General features: G+C 35.3%; 1 protein-coding gene across 1 annotated transcript in view; it reads left to right on the top strand.

Annotated features, from left to right (window-relative positions):
• RSF1 (remodeling and spacing factor 1) overlaps positions 1-27344 on the top strand; it is a gene marked incomplete at both ends in the record, with an annotated part of 130086 nt that overhangs the window by 92920 nt on the left and 9822 nt on the right. Inside the window, 4 exons of the mRNA XM_084250502.1 lie at positions 12784-14540; positions 16169-16375; positions 21823-21927; positions 23045-23120. Of these exons, the coding sequence (XP_084106628.1) occupies positions 12784-14540; positions 16169-16375; positions 21823-21927; positions 23045-23120 (2145 nt within the window). The remainder of the gene's footprint in view (positions 1-12783; positions 14541-16168; positions 16376-21822; positions 21928-23044; positions 23121-27344) is intronic.

The raw sequence follows: 27344 nt of genomic DNA, 5'->3' as shown, positions 1-27344 counted from the left end.
GAAAATGTACTTAAGAGTAGTCAAGCAAAATGTGACAAATATTAACAATTGTATGGTTGGGTGTTTGGAACTCAGACATCAAGAGGAAAAATAAGAAAGAAAAAAACAACCAGTCTCATTCTTGAAGTTAAAATAGATTTGTTTTTAATAATTAATTTGATTGTCATATCTAACCTTAGTAAAATTATTTTTTTGTATGGGTGCCAAGAAGAAATGCATTACATAAAAGTGGGAAAAACTGCCCAGAAAATCTAAAGCAGCATCATATGACCTAAAAAATTCACTTATTGAATAGTGAAATTGGTTTTTCTTTCAAAGATCATTAGAATTGCCTTCTGAAAAAGTCTAAATTTCTTGTACTGGGATTTAGAATCTCACAGTTTGGTCTCAACTTATTTTCCTAGTGTTCTTGTCTACTGTTTTCTATGTGATCATGGTTTCCAGTTATCTGGAAGCCTTTTATTATCTCCATATGCCTTAGGCTATTCTTCTGTGTCATTATCATGCTCTTATTTCCCTGAAGTACTTGAACCATAGGCAAATCAGTGTTTCTCTAATGAATGAACTACTGAATAACACTATGTTTCTGTACTATGAGATTTCATCATCTGGAGTGTCCATCAGGAACCTTCTTAGGTTTGACCAAGCAGATTCACAAGGTTACTACTGACCACATAAGGCATCGATATGATGATTTGAGTAGGATAGAAATCACAGCTTGCTAATAGCAATATTCATTGTTGCATCGATTTAGCAGATCATGTATCCATGCAGGAGCTATTTTCTTCCACGTGACAACTTCAGGAGCCAAGTATATGGGATTCACACTGACTGGGTGCAGGGATCACCTTGTCTTGAAAGCCTCGTGTTCCATAGAAGCCATTATCTCTTATAATAAATTCTGTAGGCATATGCTCCAGAGTTTTCTTGCCCAAAAACAAAGAATCACTGTATTCATCCTAAGTATGCATCTCCATCATGCATTTTAAAATTTTTTCAGTCCAGTTGCAGTTTATGACTTAGTGGTCATTAACATCATAAGCACTGTTACCTAGTCACCTACCTAGTTGACATTTTACTCTTCTTAGTTTACCCATGGGATTAAAACCTAACCAGTCAGGAGTCTCCCTGATGGCGTAAGGGTTAAGTATTAGCGCTGTTATCACTACTGGCAGAGTTCGATCCCCAGCCAGGGAGCTAACTCATTGTGGTACAGCAGACCTCTCCTGTCTCATCTGAACCCCTTAGCAGTATATTTCAATAGATATGCCCATTCTGCCTCCACTCTGTCTCTGGTGAATCCTTTTCTTACCCCTGCACCTCTGGCCTACACCCCAGTTCTTCTATACATAAAATGAATATAAATCTTAAGAAATCTGAAGAATGGGCCTCCTTTAAAAAAAAAAACAAAAAACAACCTGTCAAATTCTCAGGAGAAGGATAAAACTTTTCTTAGCCTTGTGGCTGGCTTAGTTATGGCATGGTGCTAGGAAACCTCTTTTGAGTAAAAATAACATTTTAATGTCATTCAGGGAACTATCTTTACCTTATCAGTTAATATTTTCCCAAAGATTCAGTTTATCAGGTTGCAATACAATTGAAACACTTTGGATATAGCCATTTTATAAGTTGATTTACTCATTTTTTCATAAAATTGGTCTTACTGGAAATGTGTTAGGTAAGGAATAATTTGACTCAGTTTTTTACTTTGTAGTTTTGTATCCAGAAGTGGCTTTGATAGCCTCAATTCTGAATAGGTACTCTGACTTCAACTTCAGAGAAAAAAATAGTTTACTAAAACTAAACATTAGTTAAAATTAAAATTAATATTGTTTAAATGGCTTTTTTTTTTTTTAGAGGCATGTTTTATTTATTTATTTTGTTTGTTTTGTTTATACATGCACTGGGTATAGTCAGAAGCGCAGGAGGGTGAGAGAATTCACCAGAGCCAGAGTGGGGAGCAGAGCAGGCAGAAGGACTGAAGTACACTGCTGAGGGGAGCAGCGGGTAGCAGGAGAGGTCTGCTCGCCATGTGGGACCCTCCTCCGGTGGCCGGGGAGCAGCCGGGGATTGAAACGGTGCCGCAGAGCCCGCAGGCAGCTTCGCAACCCAGCGCTCAACCACTGTGCCACCGGGGAGGCCCTGTTTAAATGGCTTTTTAAATTAATTTTGATAAAGTGGACCGAAGACCTACAGGATAAATTACTAAGCCAAAGTTTGATAATATAGTACTGAAAACTAAATAATGATGGCATCAATTACAAGAGTTGTGTCAATACCCTGAGAATAGATGCCCTATATGCAAACTATTTTTCAAAATTCTGTCAGTGTTTGAATATACCTGCATTCATCAACATCAAGTGTACATAGAAGTATTTTAAATGATTTAAGACTGTATATTCTGTGTAGCATGCCCAACCCCCCCCCCAAATTATGTAGTTTCTGATTTTTTTTTAAAGATTTTTTAATTTATTTTATACAAGAACTGGGGTATACAAGCACAGTCATGGAACGGTGAGAGGATTCACCAGAGACAGAGTGGGGAGCAGAACAGGCAGATGGACTGAAAACGCTGCTGAGAGGAGCAGTGGGCGAGCAAGGAGAGGTCTGCTGCACCATGTGGGTATCTCTCTGGCCAGCCGGGAATCACATGTGTGCTGCAGAGGCTGCAGACAGCTTCACAGCACTGCACTCAACCCACTGCGCCACCAGGGAGACCTGTAGTTTCTGATTCTAAGTCAGAAGAATAACTATTCCAAGCAATAGTGAATTATGAAATGAAATGTAAAAAGTGGGTTTTGTTTTTTTCAATTTAAAACATAATTTTTGATTTTCTCCACATGTCTGTTGCATTTAGTAAAGAGAGAATTTAATTGTAGTTCTGACATTTTGTTTTCCTTACCCTTGGCCCACTTTATTCATTTATATTATCTGCCTGGCCCTATAGTCATTAATTTGTAACCGTTCTATAGAAGATGAGTGCCAATTGATATGGCTGCCAAAATATTTTATAATGTGGGGGTTTAATATAGAAATTTGTGGCCTGGCTACAAAACATCTCTGTATGAACACAAAAGAATTATTTTTGTTACCATGTTGTATTGTTTTATTCCAAACAAGTATAGCGATATCAGTTACAGGTATTATTGTAACCTTGTCATGATACTTAGTTTCCTTTGTGGGAATCAAAGAAAATGTACTGTTTTTATCATCACTTTTGTTCCTTTCAAATAGCAAAGATAAAGGCCAGAAAATACACTAAAGTTTGCAGTTCTTTTGTTTTTATACCTTGAACACTGGAACATAAATCATCCTATGTGAAAGATCTGTGCTGATTTAGATGGGAGGGAGGGAAAGAAGCAGTGGTAAAGCAAAAAAAAAAAAAAAAATATGATTAAAGAAACTGTTAAAGTCTTTCTGATTTTGTTGTGATTTGAATAAGAAGGAGAAATTTTTAAGTTATCTTTCATGATTTTTAGAAAATTGCAGTTGCCTAGTTTTGAATTTCTACAAACAACCCCCCCCCCCCAAAAGGAACATATTGGTGGCAAAAATTTAAAACTATAGACAGTATCTCAAACCATTAAGTAAAGGAGCTGAAGTTCTCTGGGCCTTATGAATTCTCAAACCTCTCCAGCAAAAGCTCCCTTTCAGAACAAACCTCCACACCTAGTTTTGTCCAAACTTTGCCCAAAATTTGAGTGGAATGCAAGTTATAAATAGGACAGAGACCAAAAAGTTCAAGTAAAAGTAGGGGGATAAGTAGAGTTAGGTGATATTATAAAGCAAATCACTTTAATTTTTAACATCTCTCAAAAATAACAGATGGGGAGCTGTAGGGCTATGAAATTGGAAAAACTATATAACATAATAATAAGCAACTAGAAAGAATCAAGTTCAAATCTCACAGACCTGTAAGAACAAAAGAGAGTAAGCAGAATAACATCACTACAGAGAATGAAAGCATATCTGAAATGAAATGAAAGCAAAACAGTCCCACAAATATATGAAAACTGTTAATAGGTGGTAGAACTCAAGAAAGAATTAAAAATCTGAAGAAATATTTGAGTCAACAAACATAAGAATCGCTATACTTAAAAATACAGCAAATGGAAATTTATTTATTTATAAATCATAGAAGTAAAGAAAAGAGATCACAATTTAGGAGCAGATGACATATATTGAAGATAGACAAAAAAGATTCAACAGATAGTTCACAAAAAATGAAAACCAAAGCAAGAAAACAAACAAAAAACACTATCGTAAAATAAAAATAGATGTGAGGCCACACACTGAAAAAACAGATACCTTTGAAAATTGACCCAAAATAACCAGTATCAGGAACATATTCTAGTAAAATTACTGCACTTTGAAGAAAGTGCAGTAACCATACACAACGTCCAGTGACATATAAATGAAAGAAAAGCAGGCTGCCATCATTCTGTTTGACAACACTGTATACCAGAAGAAAATGATATAATGTATGTAAGGGAGAAAAAAATTGAGCCAGGGATTTTATATCTAGTCAAACTGCCTGTCAGATAAAGACTACAAGTATATTTTATCAGTATATAAGGTATATATTCCCATGAGTCTTTTTTATAGTTTTCTAATGAGTGAGTGTCATATAATAAAGCAACTAACAAAACGTCAGTGATGGGTAATACAAAAATATAGAGAAATATGTATATTTTCTACCTAAGAATATTGTTACTCTTAGATTTTTGCCTCTAGATTTTGATATCAAAATATTCTCCAATAAGGGGAACTCTAGTGCTTCCTAGAAATAAGAATGATTCCAAGGGTGGCTGCGGAAAATACAAAACGAGCCTGGAACATCTTGAAATGTCAAAGACATGCTCATAAAGAAATTTGGCATATCAATGGGATAGAGATGCTAGCAGAAGGAATTTCCAATGGCAAAAGCAGAAACTGTTTTAGCAGCACAAATGTATTGTGATTAATAGATTTTAAACCACAGAATAAAATAAATTCCATTAATTTCTACTGATATAAATACATAATTGAGTAAATAAATGAAGGTGAGGAGACTGCTCTGTTCTGCAGGTGATTATCAGTGAATTAGCAGAGAAGGAATGAGAGAAATCACCATTAGAGAATACACGGAAATAATTGTTGCAGACAGGATCCCTGATAGATACTAAGATTAGTAGGTGAAAATGTGTAGAGAATATCAGGATAATTTTAAACTATCTCCCCAAAGATATCTACCTATTACAGGATATTAAATGGTAACTTTCTAACAGAATCACTAGTTGGTACCACTTTAACCAAATCATCATGGTACTGATACTAAGTACCTTCTTTTATAGTGCACAGCATCTTATGGAATTTTCATCTAATATATATTCCTTCAATCTTGAGAAAACATCAAACCCAAATTAAGAAGTATTCTGCAAAATAATCCTCAAGCTCAGAAGAGATATTGAAGGGTCACTGATAGGAAAGACAAAGGAAATAGAAGAACAAAATAAGACATTGTGAGAAAACGGGTAAAATTTTAAAAAAATCTGTTCAATAGTATTTTTCCAATGTTAATTTCCCGCTTTTGATAATTTCCCAAAGTTGTTAACTTTGGTTGAGGTTGTACTTAACAGGCTGAAGCTGTACTTAAAGGCCTTGAATAATTTTTGTAACATGTCTGTACAGCTCATATTTTTTCAAATTAAAAGGTATATGAATATTGGGTTAGCATTAATTATGTATTTACATGTAACTTAATCTGAAAGAAGGATGGAAAGAATTTAACAGTCTTTAGTGGCTCTGTGCTTTGAGGATGAAGCTATAATAAGACAAATCAAATGGAAAAAGAATGGGCCAAGTACATACAAAAACTTAAAAATCACACTGGTGATGATGTCAGTATTGTTATTCTGAAAATGTTTCTTGTATAACATGAGAAAAAAAGTATTTTAATTGTATCGTCTTTGGTGTCCTTGACAACCAAGATTCTCTGTGTGGGAAGAGCAAATAAGATAGAAAAGACAGAACTGTTAGTTTGAATTAATGAGTTACTTCTGTTGTTAAAAATTATGTGTGTCTCTGTTTCTAACTGTCCACTGAAAGGACTTAAGACACAATGGCCAACCCATAACAGTGAGCATCCTTAGTGTTCAAATTGTGATCTTAAAATGTTTTCCACAAAACTAAACACAGGCTTCTTGGGGAAATGGCTGGTTCAAATTCTGGAGTACATTGAGGCAAAAATCATTTTGTCATTCCAGATAGAATAGAAGCTATCTAAGACATGTCAAAAATACTCAAGAGCCAACTTAAAAGAGGTTTCTGCTGCCAAAGATAAGACAGTTTAAGCATCCATAAGGATGATAACTACAGTAAATTAAGACATCAAATATGTCTTTAAGTCCCTTTTATAATGATGAAGTTGGTTACCTTTGGAGAATGCCAGTGGGGACTAAATTATTTTGGAAACTTTAAAAATGAAGCATTAGGGGCCTCCCCGGTGGCGCAGCGGTTGAGCTCTGGGTTGCGAAGCTGCCCGCGGCCTCCGCGGCGCCGGTTCTATCCCCAGCTGCTCCCCGGCCACTGGAGGAGGGTCCCACATGGCGCGCAGACCTCTCCTGCCGCCCGCTGCTCCCCTCAGCAGTGTACTTCGGTCCTTCTGCCTGTTCTGCTCCCCGCTCTGGCTCTGGTGAATTCTCTCACCCTCCCGCACTTCTGACTGTACCCAGTGCATGTATAAACAAAACAAACAAATAAAAAATAAAAAATAAATAAAATATGCCTCTATTAAAAAAAAAAGAATGTTAAAAAAAAGTTAAAAATGAAGCATTAACCTACCTTTTCTATGTGATCTTTTTAATGATCTGTACTATTATATAGCAAAATAAATTGTAAAGCTTGTTTTTATAAAATTATTCCTACAGATCACTAGAAAAAGTGTAGAATGGGACTCTCATCATTTTGTAATCTCCTTAATGGAAGGTTTTATTTTTTGAGCACCAACCTATGTGAACATCACTAAGCGAGATAAAATCGGACATTAATGCCTCTTGATAGAACACACAGCTATCTAAGAAGTAACTTTGCTACGAAACTTGAATCTGAATCTGAGGAAGTCTTTATCAGAGTGACAATTTACAGACAGTACAGGGCCAAAGAACAAGGGAATACAGAAAACAAATCTACAAATTATAGGACAAATGATACAGTGATATCAAACAAGTAAATTGCAAGAAAAAATGATGGAAGGGATAACATTAAACTAAGGAGACCTGAAAAAGAAAATAATAAGCAGGTAAAACTAAATTATAAAGCAACATAATAAAGTGATTAATATAAAGACCAGGTCAATGGTTATTTTTGTTAGGGGGAGAATTATTGGGAAAATGTACAGTTAGGACTTTTAAGATAACTGGCAAGGTTCTATTTCCTGTTTTCCAACTATTAACTTAAGGTAACCATTTGTTTGGTGTGGCTTTATCCTGCTGAAAATATCAGGCTAATTTTAAAATTAATAATTTCAAAACATTTACTTAATCTTAGTCAAAAAAGTAAAGATAATGGGAGGTGTGGGGAGAGGAGCTTTATTATTGTTTATTGAAAATTTTGTTTTTTTTATCTGAATAAAGTGGGATGGCCTCAAATAGCTTTTATTATTAATTACAATACTCCTAACTGTTTTTGTTTCTGCTTTGGTCCTCTTTCGGCTGTTGTTCATACTGCAGCCAATGAGATACCATTGAACCAAGTGAGGTGATGACATTAAGGCCCTTCCGGAGTAGACTGGAGGAGATGAGACCAAAACAGACAGGGAAGGTTTCACCTTAGCTTAAAATAGGCATCTCTTTTAATAAGAGTAGGTTTATATGTGTAGTAATGAGATTCAGCCTCATGACTTCTGTTTTCTCTGTGAAAATCGAAGCCAGACTTACCTGAATATGTGGATATTCAGAGAGTGGTTGGAGTCTAGTGAAGATTAAAGTAGCTGTTAGAGAAAATTGCTGAGGCGGCAAGTTTCATTGTCTCAAGGTTAGCTCATTATCATGACTTTATTGTAATACCAATTTTCTTCCATTTTGCATCCCTAGTACCTGATATAGAGCCCTGCCCATGGTAGGTACATTGTGCTTCTTTATTGTGAATTAAATTTCATTGTCAAAAATGCAGACTTCCTTAACAGAACTAATGAATATTATTGTGGGCAAGATTAACTTTGTATTGCTCTGTTATCATTTGTTCCCTAAACCTTTGCAAAACATAACTACAGTACATTAAGACATCAGGTTGATAAACTGAGAGGAGATAGTTCCATAGAAGTTTAGCAGTGCCGTTGAAAAATAGGTGTGTACATATTTAATATTAATGATAGGTCAGTGTGAATGCTAATAGTGTAACCAGCTGTCTTCAGTTTGCCAGGATTGTCTGTTTTACCACTGCAAGTGCCATGTACTAGAAAACCCCTAAGTTCTTGGAAGCCAGGATGTTTGGTCACCCTCTATTATGATTCCTTACAATTTGTTCGGTTATAAAGATAGTACATGTTCACTGTTGAAAACTTGGGGAAGTATAAAGCAAAAAGTTAAAGATTTATCTTGTAACTAAGAAGTTATACCACTATTAATCTGCTTTACAGTTGTTATTTAGACATGGTTGCTTGCTATTTATTAGAATTGATTATTTGATAAATGCAATTTTATAGTCTACTTTTTTTATACTTAACATCCTAACATGGGGGTTTTCCTATGTACTTAATTCTTTAAAAACTCCGGAGGAGCAAAGGCTCCAAGCACTTGAGTGGTTGTTCTAGTGTACACTAAAACACTACCAGTATACAAACATTCTTTTTTACTACACTTTTAGAAGCTTTAGACATTATCACTACACAGAAACTTTGTTGATTGGTTTGATTAAAAATCTCATTGCTTTGAATTTTAATTTCTTTGATTACTAGTGGAATTTGAGCATTTCATCTCTGAATCATTTTATCATGGCCCATTTTCATTTAGGATTTTTTTTTATATATATTTTAAGTTGTCTCTTGAAGCGTATTTATTAATCCTTCAATGCAGTGTACCTAAGCATTTGTTAAATGTGTTATGTCCTTGCTCAAATCTTGTTATGTAAATTGGTGGTCAGATAAACATCAAACAATTTTAAATTAAATATTGTTTTACAGTCTCCATAAAAAACCTTCCTGTTAATTCATCAGTGTTTAAACCTAACAGAGTTTATTCAGTTTAATCAGGAAATGTTTGTGTGTCTTACTGCTGGTAATCCATGATTCTTGCTCAAAGAATCTTTAGGATTCTAGGACAGACAGATAGATAAATACAAGTATTTATATATAAATACTTGTAAATCGGGTGGTGTTATTATGCACACCCATAAAAATCAGTATGCAAACACATGAAAAGGAATAGTTAATTTTTGTGGAAAAAGATTCATATAAAACTGTAATATAAAATAAGTTTGATTAGTTTGAATGATGTAAGATTTTGCCAATAATAATAATAATCACCAACATTGAGTGCTTACCCTGCTATAATCATTAACAGTTTTAGGAGATGGTTATGGGTATTTTAACTGGAAAAGTAAGGAATTGAGAAGAATATAATTTCTAGGAAGAGTTAACAGTGAAAATAAATGATGGCAGCTTTGAGAACACTGTATTTTCTGGAATAAAAGAAGGGTATAATAATAATAATATTCAAGTACTATGTAAAGTACTTCACAAGCTTCAGTTGGAAAAAAAAAAACTCACACTAGTTCCTTGAAGTTGGTATTTTTAGTCCATTTTTAGGTAGTATAAAGTTTAAGAATCAGTTTAATGTGGAGGTGACATGAAATTATTAAGGTTTGTCTGACTCAAAGTCTTCTTAACAGTTAAGGAAATAGTTCAAATAAACAGAAAATAATATAAAACACTTGAATATTGAACATTTTGATTTAGCAATTCTTAAGAGTTTGCTAAAGTTTATATTTTATTTAAAAAAAATGTTACAGAAACAGTTAATGTTTCACTTTCCCTTGTTTGCCATCCTGTTCCTCCTCCCTCCTTTGCAGGGTCAGCCACAATCCTATTAGCCATGCTTATACTTGTCTTTCATTTTACTCTAGGTATATGTCGTCACATATCAATTATGTATTATTTTGTGCATTTTATAACTTTACTACAAATTTCATCACACTGTACCTGTCCTTTGGCAACTTGCTTTTTTCATTTGTCATTCTATTTTTGAGATTGGCCTATGTTGATCCATGTAAAAGTTTTTTCATTTTATTTGCTTTGGAGTGCTTATTTACCCATTCCCCTATTTGAGGGATATTTAGGTTATTTCTCATTGCTTGCTTTTACAGCAAGCCTAAAATAAATATTCATGTACATGTTTTTGTGTAGTTGTTTGGAAATGTACTTTCTACAAGAAGAATTATTGAGGGCCTCCCTGGTGGTGCAGCGGTTGAGCGCCGGGTTGCGAAGCTGCCGGCGGCCTCTGCGGCGCCGGTTCGATCCCCAGCTGCTCCCCGGCCACCGGAGGAGGGTCCCACATGGCGCGCAGACCTCTCCTGCCGCCCGCTGCTCCCCTCAGCAGTGTGCTTCGGTGCTTCTGCCTGCTCTGCTCCCCGCTCTGGCTCTGGTGAATTCTCTCACCCTCCCGCGCTTCTGACTGTACCCAGTGCATGTATAAACAAAACAAACAAACAAATAAATAAATAAAACATGCCTCTATAAAAAAAATTGTTAAAAAAAAAAGAATTATTGAGATACATAATATATTTCTTAAAGCTTTAGAGCAGATACTTCCAAATTGCTTTTTAATATGCTTATGGTAATATATACTCTTAACATAGGTGTGTAAGATTTGAACTATCTGAACCACTATATTTTTAAATTTCTCAAATCTTGGGAAGATTATGAAGAAAGTAAGCCTTATCAAAGATTAGTTACTCCCTCTATCATCCTAGAGATGACAAACCCAGAGTATATTAAGTAGGTAGATAAATTTTGGTGAGTACAGCAAAGGAGACATAGATGGGAAGCAAAAATAAAGGGAAAATATAGCAGGTAGGATTACAGCTCCATGAACCCATCAATTATCTTACCTGTCTGCCATTCCTAGAATGTGGGTGCAGACTCCAGAGAGAAAGAAGGGGAAAAGGCAAGAGGCATAAGTCAGCTGAATCTGGCAAATCTTCACCCAGTAGACTTCCTCGTGCATCTCATTGGGCAGAATTGGATCCCCTGACTTCTGGTTGTAAGGACTATTGGGGGCAAGTGCTTTCCTGAACAAAATCAGAGTTCCATTAGTAAGAAAGAATGGAAATATAGACAATGGATAGGCAGCTAGCAACTGTTAATTTAAATAGAGTCAATATTTTATTATATCGTGATCCTGCTTGGAATGGTTGGGAAAGCATATAATAGGTGATAGATAAATATTTATTGGGTAACTGAATCAATGAGCCTTAAAAATCTATAGTAATTTCTTGACTCCAGATTTGTAAAGAAATTTACTACATTTTGATTTTTGAAGTGGATTTTTCATTGAGTATTGCCACTTCAAATTTCATGTCTCAGTCATTTTAATCCTCTTTCACTTTTTACTTTTAACAAAACATGGGGAATTGATTATATAGCCAAGTTACTTTTAACCAATTATGTATGATTGTGCTTGAAGGTTTGTTTTCTATCATGATGCTTCTATCTATCCTCTATATAGTTGTGGGAATACATACATATCATCTCAGGAAGCTCAAGTAATAATTGTTGTCATGTTTTTCTTTTAAAAAAAAAACTGAGCCAAACACAAAATTGCCATGAATTTAGCATTTTTAGATAGGAAAAATAAAAGCCAACTATGAATAATACTTGAAATCTCTTAGCCTAGCTTCTTTTCTTGTAGATGAAGCAATAATGACAGTTTGTGACATACTCAGAGTCGCATTACTAGCTGAATTAATTATTAGTGCACCAATGTTATTTCTGATTTTACTTTGTTATGTTGTTACCCATATCAAAATCAGTTCAAAGAACTGAAGAGAATTTTTGCATTTACCACCCCTAGTTAAAAATGATGTCATTTTACCTTGAATCGGCCACAATGAGATCCTGAGATGCTTTCTGAACCAAAACCTATAGAAGAGTCAGCAAACTCTTAGTATTATGTTGAATTTATTTTTAAAGACAATAATCTATATTTTAATTGTTTGCCTAGATGTTATTGTAATTAGATTTCCTGATACACTAAATAGTCAAGTGATTGGGGATTTTTCTAAACCTGCTTTCTCAGTGGGAAAGGAAAGACATACGCATTAGAAAATCATTGTCATCTCTTTAATTTTGTTAGCTGCATACACACACTAAACATAACCCAAGCGTTTCTTACTATCATGCTCATGTTACCACAGTGAAATGAAGTGCTCAATCGCTTGCAAATAACAGTTGTCAGTTTATAAAACAAATATGGTCTTTTAGGAATATTTCGTGTAGTATTTTTAGTTTCATATTTTGAATCATCTCTTGAGCTTGAATAAATTATTTGAGCAGTATAAATATTGGCATCCTGTTGAGAATATTGAAGCTGAAAGTATAAAGCATAACCTTAACTCAAAAAGTCTTTTGATATCTAGAAGTTGTACTTCAGAGATTTGTAATTTTCTTCACTGTCAGATTCTACTTTTCATCAAGTGTCCAGGGAGAAAAGACACTTCTTTTAATAAACTTCAAATGGAAATATGTATGCCTTTTGTATTTTGTATTCTTGAATGCTTTTATTCATATAAACTTTTTCTGATTTTTAGAGGGACAGAAAGAAAATGAAAAGATGAAAAGTGAAGAACAGCCAGTAAATTCAGAAAATCGTTTTATACCCAATGCACCAGAAGAGACTACTGTGAAAATAGAAAAAGATGATGAAAAGGAACTTGTGAAACTTCCAGTTATAGTGAAGCTAGAAAAGCCTTTGGCAGAAAACGAAGACAGAAAGATTATCAAAGAAGAAAGTGATTCCTTCAAGGAAAATGTCAAACCCACTAGAGTTGAAGTGAAGGAACATAGAGCAGATCCTAAAGATATGAAAGGTAGCTTGGAGAAACTGGAACCAGAGAGACTCGAGTTTGGTGGCAATGTTAAATCTCAAGAAATTACTGAAAAGTCTACTGAAGAAACTGAGAAACTTAAAAATGACCAACAGGCCAAGATACCACTAAAAAAACGAGAAATTAAACTGAGTGATGATTTTGACAGCCCAGTCAAAGGACCCTTGTGTAAATCAGTTACTCCAACAAAAGAGTTTTTGAAAGATGAAATAAAGCAAGAGGAAGAGACTTGTAGAAGGATTTGTACAATCACGTCTTTGGGTCATGAAGGGAAACAACTGGTAAATGGAGAAGTTAGTGATGAAAAAATAACTCCAACTTTTAAGACAGAACAAATTGAGACAAAGTTTTATGATACAAAAGAAGATAGTTGCAGCCCTTCTAAGGACAAAAATGTCATTATGGAGGGAAATGGAACAGAATCCTTAAATTCTGTCATAACGAGTATAAAAATAGGTGACCTGGAGAAACAAGTGATCCCTAAAGGGAAAAATGCAGATAATTCAATATCAGTATTAGAGATGCAGTGTCAAAAAGGACAAATAGAGGAACCTGGTCCTCCCGAAATGGACACTTCTCATGAGATTTCTGAGGCTGCTGAGGATATGTCTTTAAAAGCTGCTTTATCTACCACTGAATCCTGTGCTTTGAACATTGAAGAGAAATCTCCCAAAAGTAAAAAGGATAAACGCCCACCAGTCATAGAATGTCTTGAAAAGCTAGAGAAGTCCAGAAAGACATTCCTTGATCAAGACACACAAAGATTGAGTCCAATACCAGAGGAGCTTCCAAAAAGTACTCAAGAATCAGAAAAGCCAGGCTCTCCTGAGGCGGTTGAACCTTCTTCACCTTCTAACATGACTGGCCATTGTGAGAAACTAGCCTCTGAAAAAGAAGTGGTTGAGAGTCAGAGCACAAGTTCCATTGATGGTCTGGAAAAAGGAGACCCAGAAATGTTAAAAGAAGATTCTGAACCCACAAAGGTAGAAATGGATAATCTGGACAATGCCCAGATCTCTGGCACAGATCCTTCTGAGGCAAAGGGTCCTATGCAAAAAAGTAAACTTAAATACAAGTTGGTTCCTGAGGGAGAAACCAGTGCCTCGGAAAACACAGAGATAACCTCTGAAAGGCAGAAAGAGGGCATCAAACTGACAATTAGGATATCTAGTCGGAAGAAGAAGCCAGATTCTCCTCCCAAAATTCTAGAAACAGAAACTAATAAACAAGAGAAAACAGAAAAGGAAGAAGAGAAAGTAAATGTAGGCCGTACTTTAAGGAGGTCTCCGAGAATTTCCAGACCCACAGCAAAAGTAGCTGAGATCAGAGATCAGAAAGCTGATAAAAAGAGAGTAGAAGGAGAAGATGAAGTGGAAGAAGAGTCAGCAGCTTTGCAAAAAACAGACAAAAAAGAGAATTTGAAAAAGTCAGAGAAGGATACAAACTCTAAAGTAAGCAAGGTAAAATTTCACCTGCTCTGCGTTGTAATTTTTATCAGAAATACCGTCGGTTATAGCTTTTTGCGTTTGTCTGAAACATAGTCATTCAGAGGTTCTTAAAAAAAGAAAAAAGATTATCTTCCTATACCTGAATACCTTTTTTCAGTGATTATACCTGGGTATGAAATTTCAGGCTATATAATCTCATCATATTTTTGACTTTATCACAGGCAAGTATAGGAATATGTTCTCTATGTAAACTATTAAAGTAATCAGACTAGTGGGATTAAAAAATGAAAAATACCTATAAAATCTGTTAATACTTTGGGACACACCTCTTTCAAATTCTTTTTCTGTAAACATGTATTTTCATAATTATTTACCCATTCATTTAAAAAAAAAGGGAATCAAATGTGTTAATTTTTCCATGAGTTTTTCACTTAAGAATGTGTCTCTAAAATCTTTCCATGACAGTAAATTCCATCTTTTTTGGTTATTAGTCGTCACATAGTATTCCATATTGTGGATGTGCCTCAGTTTATTTAACTACTCCCTTATTGATTGACATTTAGGTTGTTTCCAATTTTTCACTATTACAGGCAGTGCTGCATTGAAGATCCTTTTGGACATGAGTGAGTATTTCCTTAGAATAGACTCCTAGAATTGGAATTGTTGGGTCAAGGGGCATGTGTGTTTTAAGTTTTGGTAGCTATTTCCACATTGCCCTCCAAATAAAAGTCCCATGAATGTGCACTCACATACCAGTGTATGAGAGTGCCTGTTTTCCTCCAGTTTAATCATTAGTCTTAAAAATCAGAATGCTTTTTTCTGTGATCCTCTTAGGCAAAATCTTACACAAGTCTGACTAGTTTACGAAAGTTTGTTATAATTAAAAGTACTGTTTTTGCGTTTTTCTTTATTTAGGTGATCAGATTATTCTTAATTGTAAGTGATCCTTTGTTCCCTGAAATACTGAATTTTCAACTCTTTAAAGAACATTTCCTCTTCTATTGTTAGATTATTTTGTCTTTAATGGGAACTTACACTGTAGTAATTGAAGCAAGAATATTTTTTACATTTGTTGGGATTTTTATCTGTAGTTCTGATCCATAAAAATTTTTAAATTCATCTCTGATATGAGAATTTGAAATTTTGTATAATCCTATGTGAGAATCTAGTCAATGCTCTGCTATAGAGCCTTTAAGATGTACATGGCCTTTGACCCAGAATCCTCTTCGAGGAATTTATCCTAACTATAAAGTTATGTATAAAAATGTATACTTACTTGTATATATTGTTTACAAAAGTGAAAAAATGGGAAACAACTGCCTAAATGTCTGTCTGGTACAGGGAATTAAATACAACTGTGTAATAACATATTTTACCATCATTTACAGTGATGTTAGGGTAATACTTTGTCAGTAGAGAAAATATAAAGCCGAATGTTCATCACAATCCCTAGCTCCCCCATAAAAGTAAGAAAAATATAATTGAAATATATGCCAAAATTCAATAGTAGGTATGGTATATCTGTTGATAAAGCAACTATAATTTTCCTTTTCTTTTTTGTATGTTCACCAAATACTCTACAGTGGACGTAATCAGAATTTTTTAAAACCTTATTGTATATATTTTTTTATTTTCCCAAGGTAAAACCCAAAGGCAAAGTTCGATGGACTGGTTCTCGAACACGTGGAAGGTGGAAATATTCCAGCAATGATGAAAGTGAAGGATCCGACAGTGAAAAATCATCTGCAGCTTCAGAAGAGGAGGAAGAAAAGGAAAGTGAAGAAGCCATTGCAGCAGATGATGATGAACCATGCAAAAAATGTGGCCTTCCAAACCATCCTGAACTAGTATGTACCGGTCTACATGAACATTGTTTATATAGCAGAATGCTGTGGTTGCCAGGAGCAGCCTAAATCTGGTTTGATCATGATAAGGCTTTTTCTTGTTTTTTAATGCTGAAGAGACCATGTGTGTAAAATAACCTTAATTTCTCTTTCTCAAATACCCAATTCTTGCTTTCATTCTACCTAGTTTATATATTGATATTCTCTGCTGCATAAGAATATACTCTCAGTCTTTCTCACAAGTCAGTGAGTTTATTCAAATAGTTCTGTTCTTTTTCTTTAAACTTTTCTTCATTTTGTTAATTATAATGGTATTTCTAAAATGCTAGCTGTAAGTAAATATAGCCTGAAGATCCTGTTGCCTTTTGTTAAAAATATACAAGTTAAGTAGTCATCTACTATGACTTTAAACTTTAAAAATTAGACAGTTGTAAAAAAAAAAAATTTAAGAAGATATGTTCTTAGACCATATAGTCAGAAGGAATAGCAATAGATTTATATGGAACTTTCTTTCCTAGGAAGTAATTATTTGAAAGTGACCACACACACACACACACACACACACACACACACACACACACACCATTCATAAGAACTTTCTAAAGAACCTTCCTTAGAACATGCTATTAAAGAACATCTTTGTTTTTAATTTTGCAGAGAGCTGGGGTGTAGGCCAGAGGTGGTGAGAGGATCCACCAGAGACAGAGTAGGGAGCAGAACAGGCAGAATTACTGAAATACACTGCTAAGGGGAGCAGCAGGTGAGACAGGAGAGGTCTGCTGCACCATATGTGGGTTAGTTCCCTGGCTGGGGATCAAACTCAGGCCTTAGTGGTGATAGTGCTGAGACTTACACCCTAGGCCACCAGGGAGACTCCAAAGAACATTCTTGTTATGCCCAATTCTGTGCAATTATTCTGTTCTGATGAAGAGGTTTGACTTTAATGGCAAGCTCCAACTTTTAAGAAAGAAATATGTTCCAACTATTTAGAAAGAAATATGTTTCCATAATGGGTAGAATTGTGTGGAGCAGAAACTTTCTGAGATCCTCTAAAGTTTGTAGAAGTCACCTAAGGTAGTTTTTCAAAACTTTTCCTAGATAGTAATGAGGTGTGATGGGAAAGTCACAGGGCCAGACAGACTTGGATGTAGATCGTACTTCTACCACTTATGAGGTGCTTTCTTCTTTGTATCTTGATAACCTCTTTATAAAAGGAGAACAGTATCACATACTTCTTCTGAGGGTTATTTTTATTAAGTTATATGAAGTTCTGATTAGCATAGTTCTTGACATCTGTTACGTACTAGGTTATGTTTCTGGTTTACTTATTCTTTATGTTAAAATCACATCTGGAAACAAAATTCATCAGTGCAGTTTATCATATCCCAGGAGTTATAAGGGTACAAAAGATGTAACTTAAAAACAGAGGATGACTTTAGCTTAGAGAAAAATAGATGTTAAAATTATGCTGAGAAGACCACGCTAAGCTTTTTTTTTTTTTAAAGATTTATTTATTTATTTATTTATTTATTTATTTATTTATTTATTTATTTATTTATTTATTTATACAAGCACTGGGTACAGTCAGAAGCGCAGGAGGATGAGAGAATTCACCAGTGCCAGAGCGGGGAACAGAACAGGCAGACCAACGAAATACACTGCTGAGGGGAGCAGCGGGCGCGGCAGGAGAGGTCTGTCGCGCCATGTGGGACCCTCACCGGTGGCCAGGGATCGAACTGGTGCTGCAGAGGCTGCGGGCAGCTTCGCAGCCCAGTGCTTAACCGCTGCACCACCGGGGAGGCCCTCTAAGCATTTTTTTTTTAAGGTTCTCTCAGTTTCCTTTAATTCAGATTTTTCTTTTTTTTTTTTTAATTTTATTTTTATATTCCCCATACAATTACAACCCCCTTATTTTGACCCCATCCCCTCCTTTCCCTGCGCTCCCCTCCCCAATAGTGTGTCTCTGGTTCATAGTTGTTTGTTAATTTTGATTTTCACTTTCTTATAGTTATTCATTTTCCTGGTCCCTTATTTAAGTTTTCTAGATTCCTGCTATGAGTGAGACCATCCAGTATTTTTCTTTTTCTTTCTGACTTATTTTGCTGAGCATGATCCCTTCCAGCGCCATCCATGTTGCTGCAAATTGCATGTGTTTATCTTTTTTGAATGCTGAGTAATATTCCATGGTGTATATGTACCACATCTTCTTGTGATCTAGTCATCTATTGTTGGGCATTTGGGTTGTTTCCAAAGCTTAGCTATTGTAAATAGTGCTGCTATAAACATAGGGGTGCAGGTGCTCTTTGGAATTAATGTTTCTGTGTCCTTTGGGTAAATACCTAGGAGTGGAGTTGCTGGATCATGTGGAAGCTCTATCTTTAGTGGGTTGAGGAATCTCCACACAGCTTTCCATAGTGGTTGGACCAGTTTGCACTCTAAGCATTTTTTTTTTAAGATTTATTTATTTATGTATATAAGCACTGGGTACAGTCAGAAACACGGGAGGGTGAGAGAATTCACCAGAGCCAGAGTGGGGAGCACAGCAGGCAGACTGACGAAGTACACTGCTGAGGGGAGCAGCGGGCAGCAGGAGAGGTCTGCGCGCCATGTGGGACCCCCGCCCGGCAGCCAGGAAGCACACCGGCACTGCAGAGGCTGCGGGCAGCTTTGCAACCCAGCACTCAACCACTGTGCCACTGGGGAGGCCCACTCTAAGCATTTTTAAGATCACCAGGCTATGAAAGTTAGGTCAAGAATTTTGAGTGGAGACAGGCTAAGGTAAGATTTGAAGTAGTCTTTTTGCCCTCTAAATCAAGGAAAAATGAATTTTTGTCTTCTTTTCAACTACCATTTTCTAATGTCTTTTTAAACTAAGAGTTTATTTTAACTGAGGCAGCAGTATATGTCAATGATAAATTTGTATAAGAAATAAGAAATTGAAGTGAGCAGACATGACAGAGGAGATGAGAAAATTGTATCATTGGAACATAGAGAGGATTATTTTTTACTTGGTTATTTTGATAACTGTTCTGACATCCCCATTGCTAGTTACTAGTACAAAGAGAATGACATTGGAAACTGAGGATCCCAAATATGGTGGATTTCTCAAGGCACATGCTTAAGGATAATTGTCAAATCAAAATATTTAGCAACTGTTATGTGTTAAATGGTAGGGATAGGATACTAATTTACAAAGACGTGGTCCTTGTCATCTTTGAGCTTATAGGAGAAATGTGATTATTTCATAAACAGATATAGAATCCAGGATTTTCTAGGTGCTTTAGTCAAAACAATGGATCATTACCTAAAACTTGGAACTCTTATGTGATACTGTTTATGTTCAGGGTATTTTATTTTACCTTTATTGCAGAATAGAATATTTGTTTTAAAAAGAAATTGAATTCTAAAGGTTCACTTGTATTTTGTTATTCGAAATTTATATTATGTTTTACCATAGAAACAATGAAATAAATGGAATGAGATGCCTGTATTAGTCCACTTATGCCTGTGTAATTAACCAACCAACTATATATATACCTGTAATACCAATATAACTTAGTTCTGATTTTTGGGTGTTGGTACCAAGTGGTACTACGGAAAAAGTGGGAATGTAGTTTTCTAATTCTAAATGACTGCACACCCCATCCCAGTCCCACCCACCGCAATCCCCTGGTGTTATGGGTTAGCAATTTAGAAATTATTTTACATATTACACTAGGGTTCAACAAATAAATGGCCTGTAAATAATAGGAATAGGGAAAACTTACTTGTTTAGAATATCCTATAGTGCCAGAAAATAAGGAAATGGCGTTTTTGGTTTTGTTTTATTTTGTTTTAAAAGAAAGGATGTGGAGAAGTCCTGAGGACACAGGAACCAATCTGAAAGAGCTTCCAGTGTGTTCACAACTATGACAATTTGAACATCAAGTTAAATAACAGTAGTTTTAGGTTATAACCCAAATAATAAATGTTTATTAGTTCATCCTGAAATAAACAATTGAATTAACAAATATGGGGAGAGGGATATTTTTCTTTACAGAAATATTTCAAATAACAGATACAAAAGGAATGAGGGAAATAAAGAATCACCATTAGAACACCTTAGTGATTATTACAAGCAAGATCCATGATGACCGCTAAAACTAGTGGGTGAAACTTTTAAGGAAACAGAATATTTGCATAGTTTCAACATACCTTGCTCCCACACATTTATTAATGTATTAATTACTGTGGTGATTTTAACATACATACAAATCCTTTGATACTCTCCCTTCCTCAGAAAGTGGAACTTAATTCGCCTCCCCTTGAGTGTGGCTGAACTTATTGTACAATGAGAATAGAGTATGAAAAGTGAAATTTAGTAATTTTATAGTAATAAAAACCAGTAGAAACTACCATAACCAAATAATCCATGTTAATATCACCAATAATAGGCCATCTTGATATGACATACACCCACATATGAAGTGTAATACTTCTTTGGTATTCTTCTTTAAAACCCATAACCACAGTCTAATCTAGAGAAAATATCAGACAAACCTAATGTCTCCAAATAATCTGAACATTATTCTTCAGAACTATCAAAAGCCCTGGAAAACAAAAAAGAGCAAGAAATTAGTACAGGTAAGAAGAGAGTAAGAAGATATGAATAAATGCAAAGGAATATACTAGACTGGATCCTAGAATCAAAGGAAGGAATTTGGGGGGAAACTGATAAAATCTAAATAAAAGATGTTAGTGTACTAATGTTAATTTCTTAAGTTTTGGTCAATGCACCCTGGATATGTAAGATGTTAACATTAGTGGAAGCCAGGTAAACAGTTTTAGAAATTCTGCACTATGTAATTCTTCTGTAAGTCTAAAATTATTTAAAAATTAAGTTTTTTAAAGTAAAATATTCATGAGTATGTACCATTTTAGGTTGTAGAGAATTCACCATCTTATGCTCAAGTAACAATAAATATCAACTTAAAACTATTGTTAGCCTTTTTACCTTAATCCCTTCCATATCTTAATCTTCATCCTAAAAGAAACCGTTAATGTTTCTTGTAGATAGGTAATTAAAATGCTATTTAAAGTGGATATTATTTTAAAAATCCTATATGATAGTTATGATACTTGAGTATGAAACTATTACAAAGAATATGTTGTTATAGTCTTCATGGGATACTATAAAAGGATTGTAACTCTAGTTGAGAAAGAACTTGTTATTTTTGATTAAATGTTGTGGCTTGACATTTTCGTAGGTTGTGTGTGTGTGTGTGTGTGTGTGTGTTTTAAATTTTTTACATGGCATTTCAGACCCCTAATTGTAAGGTCTTTTTTATTATGTTTATTCAGATAAAGATTGTTTTTAGCATAGTTCTAAGAAATGTTGAAATATATTTTAGCCTAAAAGTTACTGAATTGCAGTTATAGTTAGGTTGATATTAATCTGTGGTTTATTTCAGATTCTTCTGTGTGACTCTTGTGACAGTGGATACCACACTGCCTGTCTTCGTCCTCCTCTGATGATCATCCCTGATGGAGAATGGTTCTGCCCCCCTTGCCAACATGTATGAGTCAACACATCTCTGTTTTTCCATTCTTTGATTTTATACTCAAATTAATAACACTTCCTGACAGCCACAAAACATTTTTAATCTTCAAAGTAATGTGTAAATATTATTTACCTCTTATTTTTCTGTTAGAGACTTTAGAAAAAACCTACCTTTTATTAATATGTTCTGGATCTTCCCTTTGTTTTTCCAAAGTGATTCTCAGAAGCCCTTTTTTAAAATTTAGATATTACATATTTACAAAGAAGACCTAATTTTTACAAAATTATAATCTTCATTTTATTTTTCTCACTGCTAAAGATACAGTGTCCCCAGATTAAGGTACTATGCAAGGGAAGAAATAAGTTTCTTCCTATTTGCTTCTCCCTTTCTTTCAGCCTCTTTCATTTCTGCCTGCTTGCTCTTTGTCAGTAGTTTAATAATATATATAAGGATTAGAAGAAACATGGATTCTATTTTTCTCATAGCCCAATTCAAGTGAATTGTTTTTGAAAACTGACAAAACAGGATATTTTTGTGCCACTACCACTAAGGGTACTTTCTCATATTCAATCTCATTTTGCTTTAAAAATTATGGACTTGATGGATTTCTGAATTATGTGGGCTTTTGTGACTTAACATATGCTTATCAGTTACATCATTTAGGTCTGTTTTAACCCATTATCTGTGTGGCATCGTTCTATAAATTTCCATTATCTTTTTTAAAAATAGTGATTGGACTATTTTATTTTGTACCTCTAATCTTCTCTCTTAAAAATGTCTTGGGATTTAAAAATAATTTTTGATTGCTGTGATATACTTAGTCATTCTCCTGTGTATATACTTGGAGCCAAATGCTGTTTTAAACAGATTATTGTCAACAAGATAGGCAAAGTATGTGTTTTTTAGCAAGGCATAGTTTCTCTAACATGTACATTACTTCAAAGATGCTAAGCTTCAGTTCCGTGGATGCTGAAGCACCTCTTTAATTAAACACAAGAAATGTTCACTATTTACTCACTGTGTGGCCACTTATCAACTCTCATAGCACAGAATCCATGAGCTTATAATATGCAAGTGATAAAAGATTGTGGAAAAGTGTTGAAAATGACCCTCAGGTACTTTGCTCTTTTAGAAACTGCTATGTGAAAAATTAGAAGAACAATTGCAGGATTTGGATGTTGCCTTAAAGAAGAAGGAGCGTGCTGAACGCAGGTATTGTACTATGTGTGTTAATGTTTTACTAGGGAATTTGACAACAAATTTGTCTTGCAATATAAATTAGTGTGTCCATCTAAATTGGAGTTTGGCAAACTGTGACCTGTGGGCTAAATCTGGCCCACTTCTTATTTTTGTATTACTGCTAACAGTAAAAGCTTTTATAAATGGTTGAAAAAGAAAATCAAAACAAGAATCACATTTGATAAAACATGAAAATTAAATATTCAGATATCATTGTCCATAAATAAAGTTCTGTTGGAACATAGTCATGCTCATTTGTTTATTTACTTTCCTGTGGCTACTTTGCGTTATAGCAGTAGACTTGAGTAGTTGCAGCAGAGACTTTCATTCCTCACTAGACTTAATTCATTATTTGTCCTGTTAATGGAAAAAGTTTGCCAACCCCCGATCTGAAATATTTATTAGAACCTACTCGAAATAAATATTGATCCAAGTATTGTGGAGGATATGTACCTAACTAAATACTGTAGTGTCTAAAAACTGGTCTACAATTTAGTTACCCATGTCATCTCTTTGGGTGGGCAGAATTAACAGTGGTGAAATAAAGAGCATTTAAGTGCTGAACTGTGTCCTACTGACTGTAAGAGATGCCTCCCTTTTCAATATGCCACTGCAATGTGATCTAAAGCAGTTGGACAAGGCTTCTTGAAGGAGGTAAGACTGGAGTTGAGCCTAACCTTTAAAAGGGAGCTCAAAATCATGACAGTAAGTTTATATTTATTTATATTTATATTTATTTGTACTTTCTTTGGTTAATCTATGCTAAACATTCATATCTACCATGTACCAAACTGAAGAGAAAAGATGAATTCAGAAAAAGTTCTCACAGAGCTCACCTTTTATCAGATTTATAAATCAGTGGTAAAACAGACAAGATATTCAGAGCAATGGAAGAACATTGTGGAGGACCATTTTAGTTCTCCTCAGGCCTGGGAAGTCCTTGGTAGATAATTTGGCATTATACAGGGAGATGTACATAAAAATACTTCATGCAAAGTCATAAAGTCAGTGAAAGATAGGTGTGAAAGTGAGAGTAGGAGACTGGGAGGGAATAAAGTTATAAAAGCAGATTGCGGTTAAATTGTATACAGCTTTGCGTATCTGGCTAGGGTATTTTAATTTTTCTCTATTGCCAGTGGAGGAGCTATCAAAGGAAATAGGTGCATAATTAGATTTTTATTTATAGAAAAAATGCTCTGGTAACAGTAAGAATAAGGGATTAGAGGTAAGACTTTTGCAGTAAAGTCTATGAGAGCCATTGAGGCCTGAACTAGGGCAATCATTTTGATAATAAAATGGAGATATTGACGAGAACTTTCAGAGGGTTAATCAGTAGGACTTTTTTTCTTAAGACTTATTTTTTTTTTATTTACTCATACAGGAAGTGGGGTGTGTAGGCCAGAGGTACGGGGAGTGAGAGGATTCACCAGAGACAGAATGGGGAGCAAGACAGGTGGATCTACTGAAATCCGCTGCTAAGAGGAGCAGCAGGCAAGACAGGAGAGGTCTGCTGCGCCATATGTAGGTTAGCTCCCTGGCCAGGGATCAAACTCATGCCACAGTGGCTGGCGACAGCTTGATAGCACTGTCTTTAACTCCTGCGCCATCAGGGAGGCCCCTAATCAGCAGGACTTTTGATGCGCACTTGTACAATAGCATACTATGAGGAAATATAAAGTGTCTCCTGATTGGTTTATTACCTACATTTGCTGCTTTTTTAACTTTAACCTGGCATTACATAGTTTCACCAAAAATTGTAGTTTACCTTAAGGCAGTCAGTTATTCCATATCTACTTTGTACAAAGGTGAAACTTAAAAATGGGTTTTGCCTGGAGAACCTGGTTTTCTTTCTTTCTTCTTTGAGTGCTCTGGCTCATAATAAAATGCTACTTAGTTTAAAGACAAAGGTAATCTCTAAAATTAGCTAGGAGGTAAAAGCACTTAACTTAAAAAAAAAAAAAAACTAGTTATTTAAATACCTTTGTGTTTAGGAGCTCTGGGTAGTACTTATATAAAATTAGGACTATGTTGGTGTGCAGAGGTGTTTGTTTTTTATCTCGGCACTGGAAAAGATGTAACTAAAGATGCTTCAGATTAAATTTTAAATCATAATTTAAAATTTGATTTTCTTTTCCTTCAGTCTTTCTGAAATCTGCCTGCCCTTTTGAGAATGGGGCAGTTTTCTTGTGCTCTAGAACTGATTTGATTCAGCAGAATAGATCCCTAATAGGCTCACTCTTTAAGGACTTGAAAGAAAATGTTTTCTAAAAGCCAAGAATGCAAACCACTAAGAATTTGATGCTCAAACCATATCTCCTTGCTCTTTGAAGCCTGTGACACACCTTTTTTTTTTTTTAAGATTTATTCTATTCATTCATTCATTCATTCATTCATTCATTCATTCATTCATTCATACAAGCACTGGGTACAGTCAGAAGCACGGGAGGGTGAGAGAATTCACCAGAGCCAGAGCGGGGAGCAGAGCAGGCAGAAGCACCGAAGCACACTGCTGAAGGGAGCAGCGGGCGGCAAGAGAGGTCTGCGCGCCATGTAGGACCCTCCTTCAGTGGCCGGGGAGCAGCCGGGGATCGAACTGGCGCTACAGAGGCTGCGGGCAGCTTCGCAACCCAGCACTCAACCACTGCGCCACCGGGGAAGCCCATGTGACACACCTTTTATGTTTGGAAAGTCTAGTGACAATTTTGCTGTTGCCTCATACTCGGATATGCTGCTGCAGTTAAGAAATACTTTACATTTTAGGGCCTCCCTGGCGGCACAGTGGTTGAGCGCTGGGTTGCGAAGCTGCCTGCTCTGCTCTCCACTCTGGCTCTGGTGAATTCTCTCACCCTCCCGTGCTTCTGACTGTACCCAGTGCTTGTATAAGTAAATAAAAATAAATCTTTAAAAAAAAAAAAGCAATACTTTACATTTTAGAAATTTATGTTAAAATGTACTACAGCATTTGTTACATTTGTTGCCCTCCCATTTACTATATTTGCTTTCTCTTTTTCACTTGGTAATCCTCTTTATTTAAATGTCATCCTTTATGAGGACATCTGTAATCGTGGCTTTCGATCATGTACTAGATCCCACGTGAGATTGGATCATTGAAAGGGGAGCAAAGTTACGCTGTATGGAGACCAGTCTGGCACAAGGCCAGTTAACAGAATTATTGCTGTTGGTTAATTCTCCCTTAGAGCGCAGACACATACACACACACAAACACACACACACGTGTGAATCTTGGGAAATCTAAACAGCAAAATATGTATCTAAAATAAACAATACTTACAGTAAATTTCATGTGGTTTCATCTATTTTTAAAAGTAGGCATTTTTAGGGGTTGCAATTGTATGGGGAATATAAAAATAAAATTTATTATAAAAATAAATAAATAAAATAAACACAAAAAAATAAATATGTTATTGCAAAAAAAAAAAGTAGGCATTTTTATTCATCCTTTCTAAAGTCTGTAAAATAGTATCTCTAGCAACTTAAAGCCTTGATTACTACTCTTTGTGTCCTAGTACAAGATAATCTTTGCCCTTGTTTGTGCATTTGACATTTAATCAGCTTTTATTGAGCAGTTACTTATGTTAGGCAAAGTAATCAATATAAGGAAATATGTTATGAGTCCCTACCTTTAAAGGGCTGTACAGTGTGGTGGAAAGGAAGGATGTGTCCATGAGTAATTAGTGGCTAGCCAAATAGCTGTCTACAAAACTGGAACTGTGATGCTTTGTGAAATCTGATGTTTAAAAGCCTATTCAACTGATTTGTAAATGTCCCTTCCAGAACTCGGTGCCAGGAACTATTTGGAAATTCAAATAGCTCTGTACTTCCACAGTACTGTTACTAGTACTTTGCTAGAGAGTTGTATTTTATCAGGGCTGAAATTTTCCAGGTAATATAGCAGAGAGAAAGAGAAAGAGACAAGGAATTTGAAAGTGTATGCAAAGACATATTTATATGATGAACCATGAATTTTAAGCTAGGTAAGAGGAAAAGTAAGGGAATAAAGGGACGATGGGTAGTGAAAGTAGATTTTATCAGTGGATAGAAGTCTCATTGGAGTCATGGAATTGTCAACATCCGTATGCAAGGAGTGATCTTGAAAGTGAGCCAGTAGAGGTCAGAGAGGAGGACCTCTGAAATTTTAGAAGGGGTGTGGCTGTTGGTAATGATAAAATATG

This window comes from Talpa europaea (assembly GCF_964194135.1).
Source record: "Talpa europaea genome assembly, chromosome: 1".
In the NCBI taxonomy this organism is placed as follows: Eukaryota; Metazoa; Chordata; class Mammalia; order Eulipotyphla; family Talpidae; genus Talpa; species Talpa europaea.
Note: the sequence above shows the minus strand (reverse complement) of the source record. Positions and strands in the feature narration are given on the sequence as shown.